This window comes from Neofelis nebulosa, chromosome 7 (assembly GCF_028018385.1).
Source record: "Neofelis nebulosa isolate mNeoNeb1 chromosome 7, mNeoNeb1.pri, whole genome shotgun sequence".
Taxonomy (NCBI): Eukaryota; Metazoa; Chordata; class Mammalia; order Carnivora; family Felidae; genus Neofelis; species Neofelis nebulosa.
Window position 1 is genome coordinate 71,948,759 of NC_080788.1, and position 12,251 is coordinate 71,961,009.

At 38.0% G+C, this 12,251-nt stretch overlaps 1 protein-coding gene across 1 annotated transcript; it reads left to right on the plus strand.

Moving 5' to 3' along the window:
- The first annotated feature begins 5,577 nt into the window (after positions 1-5,577).
- Positions 5,578-6,546, plus strand: LOC131518203 (olfactory receptor 11G2-like). Its single transcript, XM_058740796.1, has one exon. The coding sequence runs from the start codon at positions 5,584-5,586 to the stop codon at positions 6,544-6,546; it is 963 nt and encodes a 320-aa protein (XP_058596779.1). The 5' UTR covers positions 5,578-5,583.
- The last annotated feature ends 5,705 nt before the right edge of the window (positions 6,547-12,251 follow it).

Genomic DNA, 12,251 nt, shown 5'->3' on the forward strand with positions numbered 1-12,251 from the left:
CTACTTCTACTCTCAGAAAAGCCTACAAGAAACTGACTGAGAAGTTTCAGTTGGATTTCCTTTCATGCTTCAGGGAAGAAGGTAATGTAGTGCTTAGAGAGGGAAAAATATTAAAATATAGCTGGAGAGCACTCTCAACAATAGCCAGATTATGGAAAGAGCCTAAATGTCCATCAACTGATGAATGGATAAAGAAATTGTGGTTTATATACACAATGGAATACTACGTGGCAATGAGAAAAAATGAAATATGGCCTCTTGTAGCAACGTGGATGGAACTGGAAAGTGTGATGCTAAGTGAAATAAGCCATACAGAGAAAGACAGATACCATATGGTTTCACTCTTATGTGGATCCTGAGAAACGTAACAGAAACCCATGGGGGAGGGGAAGGAAAAAAAAAAAAGAAAAGAGGTTAGAGTGGGAGAGAGCCAAAGCATAAGAGACTGTTAAAAACTGAGAACAAACTGAGGGTTGATGGGGGGTGGGAGGGAGGGCAGGGTGGGTGATGGGTATTGAGGAGGGCACCTTTTGGGATGAGCACTGGGTGTTGTATGGAAACCAATTTGACAGTAAATTTCATATATTTTAAAAAATAATAGGGGCGCCTGGGTGGCGCAGTCGGTTAAGCGTCCGACTTCAGCCAGGTCACGATCTCGCGGTCCGTGAGTTCGAGCCCCGCGTCAGGCTCTGGGCTGATGGCTCGGAGCCTGGAGCCTGTTTCCGATTCTGTGTCTCCCTCTCTCTCTGCCCCTCCCCCGTTCATGCTTTGTCTCTCTCTGTCCCAAAAATAAATAAAAAATGTTGAAAAAAAAAAAATTTAAAAAAATAATAAAAAATAAATAAAATAAAATAAAATATAGCTGGAGAATCTATATCTCTGAAAAAAAGCTTCCTGCTAATTCTACTACAGTCTTACATAAAACATTTGGTATTTATTTTATGTTAGATATCGCTGAGTTGCTTCCACCTTGTCATTTCATTATCTCATGCAACAGTCTTTATCCCAGGGGAAGGCATTATCACCTCCATTTGACATTTGGGGAAACTAAGAGGTATGAAATAACTGGCTGGTAGAATTTCCCACAACAATGCAATATAAGTGCTGGAATTCAAGTCCTGGGCTCCCATGTTCAAATCCAGTACTACTGCTATTATACCACAATTACCAACTACTTATGGGCAATGGGTAAGTACACTTACTTTCAAGAAAGTTTATACAATGGGATAGAGAGCTATGTATCACTAACTGGTTGCCAGGAATTTTACAAATATTATTCATTTAACCCTCAAAACACTCTGTAGTCGGTATGCTCACTCTCTCTGCCTTACAGAAAAGAAAACCAAATCATAGAGAGGTTAATAACTTCTCCAGCATTCACAGCTGGAAAGTGGTGGAGGCAGGATTTGAAGCCAGATGTAGTCCTCCATGGAACAGCCTCTCCTAGGCATAAGGCAGAGGGCTATGTTCACGGGGGAATTGTCTGGACTGGCTGCTGAAAGAATTTAGTGAAGATACCAAGACTTGCACTTCACTGTGTTTCTGGGTCCAGTTTTAGGGAAAAAGAAAGTATCAGTGAAAAATATCCAGGTTGTCAGATTAGCATCCAGAAGTCAGAAGTTGGGATGTATCCAGGCTGTGGATACTCATTTCACAAGTTAAAAAGTGAAGCTTCTTTGCCTTATTAATCTTCTGTCCAAGCAGCCTGAATCGCATAGATACAGTGAGACCCCTGTGTTCACGTTCCCACAATGTTGGCCATGCCACCCTCTGAGGCCCATTTAGGGGGACTCAGCCAACTTAGATGGACAGTTAACATGACAGCTGCCTTCTACACTTAGGAACTAACTGAAAAACAGTGAGTGATAAGAGAGCTTAGCAGAAATATATCTACCTTTACTTCCATTTAATTTCATTAGATTCAGCATAAAATATCTTTACACACTTCCTATTTTCCAGAACAGTTTTGTCAGGCTTTTACCTGGAAAACTATCCTGCAAGGGAGCTGTCCTGTATATCTTCATTTATAATTAACACAATATCCAGCAAGGGTTTTCATTTCAGGATTATATATCACTTTTAGAATTGTAATTCTAACTATCCTGTGTGGTCTGGGTATTCTAGAATAACAACAAACATCTCAGAAATAAACAGGATTCAGAATTATGTAGTATAGCTCCCATTCTACATTCAAGAAACTAAGAGATGTTAAATAACTATGCTAGATCCATAAAGCAAGATAATTGTTTCTTTTTATTCAACAGAATTCCTACATTTCCTCTCTGCCACCCATCCTTTAGCAGTTAAAGACATAATCACTTAAAATAGAATAGTTTCTGTTACCAAGAACATTCAATCTTTCATAACCCTCTTTCAAATGAATTCCCTGAAAACTATATCAGAATTCTAGTAACTCAAGATAATACATGGAAGCTATTAAATAATTCATTCCTGCAAATTTTACTCACATTACATTTTAGGTTCATTTGGTGTAAAAATCACTTTCAAATAAATAATATTATTTTAAGCCTTGGAACATATTTCTCCCAAAATATCATTGTTGTTGTTTTTAAGAGGGGGGAGGGGCAGGGAGAGAGAATAGAGAGAATCCCAAACAGGCTCACGCTGTTGGCACAGAGCCTGACTCAGGGCTCACCCTCACAAAACATGAGATCATGATCTGAGCTGAAATCAAAGTCTGACACTTAACCAACTGAGCCACCCAGGTGCCCCCAAAATATTTTCTTTTATAGATATTTTTAAAAGTTCTTATTCTCTTCATTACAACTCATGCATTTTTCAAAGTATTCTATGATATACATATTTATAATTAGAAAAATATTTGTTGAAAAAAAAGAGCAGTTATACAACAATTTATTAAGTACCTACTACACACCACAACTATAATCAAACAATGAATTCAACAGACCAGTTCCCTGACTTCATTCAACTGGCAAATGCAAGAAATAAGTAAAGAAATAAAATAATTTTAGATCTTGATAGGCACCTAAAAGAAAATAAATAGAACTTTAGGAACAAAAGAATGGCAGAGGAACTAACATAGGGTGTTCAAAAGAAGAGAATATTAGTGCTGGAAACTGAGAATGGGTTCCAGATGAGATTTCCAAACAAACACACACACACACACACACACACACACACACACACACACACACAACCTAGAGCAAAAGCACCTGGTCAGAGACAGACTTGGCTTATTCTAGTATAGGAAGAAGGCCCATATAACTGAAGAAGAGGAAAGAGGGAAAGGCAGAGGAGGAAAAGAGGGAGAGGAAGGGAAAAAACTGGTGAAGTAGGTGAAGGTCAAATCATTCAGAGACTCATGCACCATAAAATGGAGCTTGGATTTTATTCTATGTTGGAGAAGTTACTGAATGTTTTCACACAAAGAAATGACATGACCTTATTTACATTATTAAAAGGTCAATATGGCTACTGTGTAGAAAATGGGTTGTAAAGAAGCAAAGGCAGGAAGAAGAGAGATAATTCAGGAGGTCTTCGTGGTAATCCAGAGAAATAATAATGGTAGTTTGAACAAGGAAATTCAGGAGAAGGAAAAGCAGATGCATCAAGATAAATTTTAGAAATAGAGCAAATAGAAATTGTAACTGAGTTGTGTATGAAGGATAGGAGAAAGGGAGATGTGATATTAAAAGAGAAAGTCCATAAAGATTTACTCAAACTATCCACATTTCCAGTAATAAGATGTTCAAATAGATGACCAAGTATAAATTGAGATTTGAGGAAACCCAATAAAACAATCCAAACCAAAATACACAATCACTATTAAGCAACAGATTCCTTGAATTGATCAAGTCCAGGTGTTCTGTCTGTAAACTTATTTACAAGCTTCATAGAATTTTTCTTTTAACTTCTGAGATTGGATAACCTGAATTCATTTGTTACATCAAATCCTGCCTTCTGCCATTTGTGAGTAAGCAGTGTACCAAATGGACTCCAATATTAGTTTTAACACATTCTACAGAAACAGGCAAATTAGGGCAAAAATTTTTCTTCAACAAAAGCATAAAGTCCTGAATATTTTTACTCTAAATGAGAGTTGCTTTACAAATATAAGCTTTTTAAATAAAACCCATTTTCAGTGCCCTTTATGAGAAATAAATGTAGGGGCACCTGGGTGGCTCAGTCGGTTAAGCGTCCGACTTCAGCTCAGGTCATGATCTCGCAGTCCGTGAGTTCAAGCCCCACGTCAGGCTCTGTGCTGCTCTGTCTCTCTCTGTCTCAAAAATAAATAAATGGAAGGAAGGAAGGAAGGAAGGAAGGAAGGAAGGAAGGAAGGAAGGAAGGAAGGAAGGAAGGAAGGAAGGAAGGAAGGAAGGAAGGAATGTATAATCACGTGGAACTTAGCCTGAGCTCTCAGGCAGACAAATTTAAAGCTCAGCAAAAGCATACAGAAGATGGAGTTCACAATACAGTCATCTTCTCCCCATCCCTTCCCACCCTAGCTGAAGCCACAAAAGCCCTGTGGCAATCAATAGATATTGGGACAGAGATGGTTAAGATCTTAAAAGTTCTTATGAGACACATGCCCTTGCCACAGGAATCGAGTAAATGTCCTAAACAAACTTGGGTCCAGAAAAGAGGTGTGTGGTTCCAGCACATCACTTCATCCTTACCCCCAGAGAACAGACCTTTTCCAATATGGTCATATTATTGATGTTAATTTTATCTTTAGGATAACAATCCAAATGGCCTTAGGTGCTATTTTTTCAGGAGTTTTCTCCAGCACACTTGATTTTCTCATATTGGTAGACAATGGCATTAAAGATATTGAATCAACAGGTTACATTGAAATATAGCCAAATGTCAAATAATTTTTAACTGATATCAAAAGTCCCACAGTTTTCTTGCTCCAGAATCACATGACCCAACAAGGCACCTGCATATAAGCAGCTGCATTAGGTGACTACTCATGGAGGTCTTAAAGGTAATGCATTTATCCATTCATTTTTTAAAAATTACAGAAACCCTTATGCCCCAGGTCATCTCCATGACACTGCTATTAGAAATTACCTCAGCTTCCTGTTTTTATTTTGTTAATGTTTTTATTTATTTTTGAGGGAAAGAGACAGAGAACTAGTGAGGGATGGGCAGAGAGAGAGGGAGACACACAATCCAGGCTCTTGTCAGCACAGAACCTGATGCAGGGCTTGAACTCACAAATGGTGAGATCATGACCTGAGCCGAAGTCGGACACTCAAATGTCTGAGCCATCCAGGCGCTCCCCTCAGCTACTCTTACAAAGGCATTCGTGAAGAAGAGAGCTAACCCAGTATATTTAGTTTAGGAGGAGAGAAAAAGAGAATTATGCAGAGTAATGCCAGTCTACATTGCAATCTCCTATCTGGGATAAGCTAAATGAAATAAGGATTTTAATCTCTTTTGTTCACTGCTATATCCCCAGTATCTAGGAAAAATACCTAGCAAACAGTAAACATTCAATAAATATTGACTTAATAATTCATAAATAAACAAATCTCAGTTTCTTCTTTGGACAAAGAAAATGAAGCCCCTCTGCTATTCCAGGAACATGCAGTAATTATGGGTTTTTTCACAGCTTCCAGACACATGAAAATCTCAAATACTCTCAACACCTCCAGCACCATCACTGGCTTCATCCTCCTGGGCTTCCCTTGCTTCAGGGAGGGGCAGATCCTCCTCTTTGTGCTCTTCTCTGTTGTCTACCTCCTGACCCTCATGGGCAACGGGTCCATCATCTGTGCTGTGCGCTGGGATCAGAGACTCCACACCCCCATGTACATCTTGCTCGCCAACTTCTCCTTCCTAGAGATCTGGTATGTCACCTCCACTGTCCCCAACATGTTAGCCAACTTCCTCTCTGACACCAAGGTCATCTCCTTCTCTGGGTGCTTTCTCCAGTTCTACTTTTTCTTCTCCTTGGGTTCTACAGAATGCTTCTTCTTGGCTATTATGGCATTTGATCGGTACCTTGCCATCTGCTGGCCTCTACATTACCCCACTCTTATGACTGGACATCTCTGCACTAACCTTGTGGTCAGCTGCTGGGTACTTGGTTTCCTTTGGTTCCCAGTACCTATCATTGTTATTTCCCAAATGTCCTTCTGTGGATCCAGGATCATTGACCACTTCCTGTGTGATCCAGGTCCCCTATTAGCACTCACCTGTGCCAGAGTCCCAGTAATGGAGTTTTTTTGGACTATTATAAGTTCCTTACTCTTATTTATTCCTTTCCTCTGCATCATGGGTTCCTATACTCTGGTCCTGAGAGCTGTGTTTAGAGTCCCTTCAGCAGCTGGACGAAGAAAAGCTTTCTCGACCTGTGGGTCCCATCTGGCCGTGGTTTCACTGTTCTATGGTTCGGTGATGGTCATGTATCTGAGCCCAACATCTGAGCATGGGGCTGGGATGCAAAAACTTGTGACTCTGTTTTATTCTGTAGGAACCCCACTCATTAATCCTGTGATCTACAGTCTAAGGAACAAAGATATGAAACATGCCCTGCAGAAATTTCTAGGAATATAAAAGTTATGACCTTGATAAAGAAAAATGGGGGTAATTGGCCTACCTTCATATTTTTTCAGGTGAAAAAAATTAGTAACTAATACCACTCTGAAAATTGTTCATCCTATTATTGAGCTTATTCATCATGGCTGTTTCTACTTTTCCTGGAATCATGAGAGCAAGAAAAGACTCAGAGACATTATCCAATTCCCTCATTTTATAGATGAAGAAGCTGGGGAATGGAAATTTTGAGTGACTTGCTCTGGCCATAACTATATAATGCACAGAAAAATCTTTTTAAAGAGCTGTTCTTTCTACTCATAAAGAAATAAATACATAATAAACTATAAGAAAGTATTATTTTTTGCCGTTCAGATATGTAGCCATCAAATAGTCTTTCATCTGAGGAGGGGGAAATATATACATTACTGATAGAAGCGTAAATTGGTGCAACTTCTACTTAGGACAAATTGCAAAACAATTTAACAAAATTTAAAATGCACAGTATCCATTAACAGCAAATGCACTCACTCCTAAATACCTAGCCTACACATATAATCAATCACGCATATGTGAAAATATGCATGCAAAAGAATATTTATTGTTGCAGCATTGTAATACCAAATTACTAGAAATCACAAATGCCCATTTATGGAGACCTATTTAGATAACTTATGATGTGCCCATGCAATGGAAAATGATATAGAATTTTTTAAATAAGGGAGTTTTAGATGCACATAGATGGAACCACCCACAAGTTATATTGTTAAGAGAATAAACAATGTATAATACATAAGCTGTCATTTATGTATAAAATCATAAATGTGTACGTGTGTGTTTAAAGGATAGAATATCTTTCAAAGGGTAGATATGAAATCTAACAGTGGTTGAACTTCGGAAGGAGGATGATTGGGAATGTCTTAGATACAAGGCAAAGGAAAATATTTTCACTGTGTACTCTTTGGTATCCTTGATACAACATTTATTGATGATGATGATGATGATGATGTCATCTGTATTAGAAAAATTTCCAAGAATTGGATCCTGAGGAACAGTGTTTCCATAATTCCTGGATTCCTTGAGGAATCTATAAAGCAGGGTGTCTTCCCTGGGTCATAGCATATGGAGTCAGGATCTAAGAGCCCACAGACATCTTTTCATTCAGACTTCTTGGTTCTGGAGAGACGATGTGAGAATTACTTTGTCATCTGAGGATTTCTGGGAGGAAATAAACTGTTGAAGTTATATCTAGTTTCTTGTCAGAACAATTATATTTATTATATTCTTTATTGTTCACTCATTTATCAAAAACATTTAATGAATACCTTCAATATGTCAGGTACAGAGCTAGGAAATGAATCAAATAAGGTGAAAAATCACATTTGAGTCCTCATGGAACTGACAGTTTACGATGAGAAAAAATTTAAATTGTGAGGTGGATTATGACCAAGAGAGATATTAGTTGTTACAGAAGTCACCTGGAGAACAGTGTGTGCAAAGTAAGGAGAGGTGAGGGGGAAAAGAGCAGGAAAATGAATTATTCCCACGTAGCTAATTATAGCTCATAGTCTACAGGATCACAGCAATAAAAAGGTCAGGAGTATCCCTGAAAAGGGTCTATTAAGCTCTTTTTTTTTAATTAACTAATTTATTTATTTTTTAATTTACATCCAAGTTAGTTAGCATATAGTGCAACAATAATTTCAGGGTAGATTCATTAATGCTCCTTACTACATTTAGCCCATCCCTCCTCATACAACACCTCTAACAACCCTGTTTGTTCTCTATATTTAAGAGTCTCTTATGTTTTGTTCTCCACCCTATTTTTGTATTATTTTTGCTTCCCTTATGTTCATCTGTTTCGTATCTTAAATTCCTCATATGAGTGAATTCATATGATATTTGTCTTTCTCTGACTAATTTCGCTTAGCATAATATCCTCTAGTTCCATCCATGTAGTTGCAAATGGCAAGATTTCATTCTTTTTGATTGCCAAGTAATACTCCATTGTATATATGTACCACATCTTTTTTTTTAGTTTTTATTAAAAAACATTTAATTTTTATTAAAATTTCAATAAGATACCACTTTGAATTCCATGTATGGATCTCATAGCAGTCTGTGAAACTCAAGTCAGTAATTCCTCAATTTATTTCATTAATCTTCAGATGAAAAATTAAGATTCTCAGAAGGTTGTAATTCAGTCTTTCTCTCTTTTTTTGTAATTTAACTTTATTTTTTATTTTTTAAAATTTACATCCAAATTAGTTAGTATATAGTGAAGCAATGATTTCAGAAGTAGATTCCTTAATGCCCCTTCCCCCTCCCAGAACCCTTCCCATTTAGCCCATCCCCCCTTCCACAATCCCTCCAGCAACCCTCAGTTTGTTCTCCATATTTATGAGTCTCTTTTGTTTTGTCCCCCTCCCTGTTTTTATATTATTTTTGTTTCCCTTCCCTTATGGTCATCTGTTTTGTCTCTTAAAGTCCTCATATGAGTGAAGTCATATGATTTTTGTCTTTCTCTGACTAATTTCATTTAGCATAATACCCTCCAGTTCCATCCACATAGTTGCAAATGTCAAGATTTCATTCTTTTTTGATTGCCAAGTAAAACTCCATTGTATACATATACCAGATTTTCTTCATCCATTCATCCATCAATGGACATTTGGGCTCTTTCCATACTTTGGCTATTGTTGATAGTGCTGCTATGAACATGGGGGTGCATGTGTCCCTTCGAAACAGCACACCTGTATCCCGTGGATAAATCCCTAGTAGTGCAATTGCTGGGTCGTAGGATAGTTCTATTTTTAGTTTTTTGAGGGACCTCCATACTGTTTTCCAGATTGGCTGCACCAGCTTGCATTCCCACCAAGAATACAAAAGAGATCCTCCTTCTCCGCATTCTGGCCAACGTCTGTTGTTGCCTGAGTTGTTCACTTTAGCCATTCTGACAGGTGTAAGGTTGTATCTCATTGTGGTTTTGATTAGTATTTCCCTAATGATGAGTGATGAGCGTTTTGTCATGTGTAGGTTGGCCATCTGGATGTCTTCTTTGGAGAAGTATCTATTCATGTCTTTTGCCCATTTCTTCACTGGATTATTTTTTGGGGGGTGTTGAGTTTGATAAGTTCTTTATAGATTTTGGATACTAACCCTTTATCTGATATGTCATTTGCAAATATCTTCTCCCATTCTGTCAGTTACCTTTTTTTAGTTTTGCTGATTGTTTCCTTCCCTGTGCAGAAGACTTATTTTGATGAGGTCCCAGTAGTTCATTTTTGCTTTTGTTTCCCTTGCCTCCGGAGACAGAGACGTGTTGAGTAAGAAATTGCTGCAGCCAAGATCAAAGAGGTTTGTGCCTCCTTTCTCCTCAAGGATTTTGATGGCTTCCTGTCTTACATTGAGGTCTTTCATCCATTTTGAGTTTATTTTTGTGTATGGTGTAAGAAAGTGGTCCAGGTTCATTTTTTTGCATGTTGCTGTCAAGTTTTTCCACCACCATTTGCTGAAGAGACTGTCTTTATTCCATTGGATATTCTTTCCTGCTTTGTCAAACATTAGTTGGCCATACGTTTGTGGGTCCATTTCTGGGTTCTCTATTCTGTTCCATTGATCTGAGTGTCTGTTTTGTGCCAGTACCATACTGTTTTGATGATTACAGCTTTGTAATAAAGCTTGAAGTCTGGGATTGTGATGCCTCCAGCTTTGGTTTTCTTTTTCAAGATTGCTTTGGCTATTCGGGGTCTTTTCTGGTTCCATGCAAATTTTAAGATTGTTTGTTCTGGGGCGCCTGGGTGGCTCAGTCGGTTAGGCGGCCGACTTCGGCTCAGGTCATGATCTCGCAGTCCGTGAGTTCTAGCCCCGCATTGGGCTCTGTGCTGACAGCTCAGAGCCTGGAGCCTGCTTCATATTCTGTGTCTCCCTCTCTCTGACCCTCCCCTGTTCATGCTCTGTCTCTCCTTGTCTCAAAAATAAATAAACGTTAAAAAAAAATTTTAAAAAAAGATTGTTTGTTCTAGTTCTGTGAAGAATGCTTGTGTTATTTTGAGAGGGATTGCTCTATGAAGCTCTTTTAACTCCAACTCATGTTCACCAATTTACTGCAATTATAGGCAAAAGAAGTCTAAATATAAAACATAACAAAAGTTAAAATCAAAATACATTTTTTAAACACAACATCTGCAAAGGAACATTATCATATAACTAAAATGTGGAAATTATTCTTCAAGGCTCATGAAACTTCAAATAGCCCATCTGATTTCCTTTAAGGTAGGAACCACAAGAGCTAGTAACTGTATCAGTTCTTTGCCCTGCCCTTTACATTTAGCATTATATCTCAAAGTAAAGTCATTTTTCTCTGAAATATGTATTTTTATATTGAAAATATCTTATCTTCTTTTATTTACACAGTGCTTGTTTATTATAAACATGTTTAGACACAAAGTATAAACAGATATAAATCACATTATCCTAAGATAACAATCATTAAATTTTAGGTAATCACCTCATCAGTCAGACATGTCTATATGCATATGCATATTATATTAAGTATATAATTGATATCAGTGTATATATATAATTTATACCCACACATATATAGTTTTACATATATGGTCACAACAGACATGCTGTCTCTATGGAAGACACCCTTCACTTTATTCTTCACTTTTCTTTACTTTTTCTTTACTTACTCTTCCTTTCTCCCTTCACTCCTTCCCCACTTCTCTCCAAACCACCTGACACTCCCTAAATAAGAATATTAACAACCAATGTATATCATTCTATGTTGTTCTCCAACCCATATAATTATATATTTACACACACAGAGACACACACCTTCACAGTTTTCACTGGGAAGTTTTCACAATGCATACTTATTTTTATCATGATTTTTTCACTTAACATTATGTTGATGAATTCCTTCAAAGTCAACTACTATAAATTTTAACTCATTCTTTTTCTTGGCCCTTTAATTGTTCATTTAGCACTATTTACTCAGCTGTTTCTCTACTTCTATGCATTAACTTCCTATTTTTATCCCTATAAACAATGATGCAACACACACACACACACACACACACACACACACTCTAACGTACTTGGGTCTTTATTTTTATGGGATAGATTTTCAGGAGTGTGGAGAAGGAGTTAAGATGGCAGAGGAATAGGAAGACCCTAGGTTTGCTTTGTCCTCAAGCACAGCTAGAAAATATCAAATCATTTTGAACACCCAAGAAATATATCTGAGGACTGAGAGAGCAAAACTGCACAACTAGAGGTGAAAAAACCACCACATTGTGGAAGGTAGGAACTGCAGAGAGTTGATTTGGAGGAGAGAAGAGCTGTGGGTGCTGTGTAGGGGAGGGAGCCCTGACTGTAGAGAGAGAAAGGAGAAAGAGAGAGAAAGAGTGAAAGTGCACATGGGGAATTTCACAAGAAATACTCCCAAAACCATTAACTGGAAAAAGGAGAGGGGCTGACTATTGCAAGTTCTTATAAGCAGTGGAGCTCAAAGTCTGAAGTTTTAGAAGTCTGAGTCATCACCAGGGTTGTGACTAGTGAACTTGGCGGTGCTCTAGTGGGGAAAGAGGGTGGAGACCCAGGAGCAGGTAGTGTGGTTTGAGGATCCTCTGGGTCACACAGGGAGAAACAATTCCCCTACTTGGAGTGATTTGAGAGCTGGGACACAGCCTGCCCAGGAGCAAAAGAGCCAGTGGGCA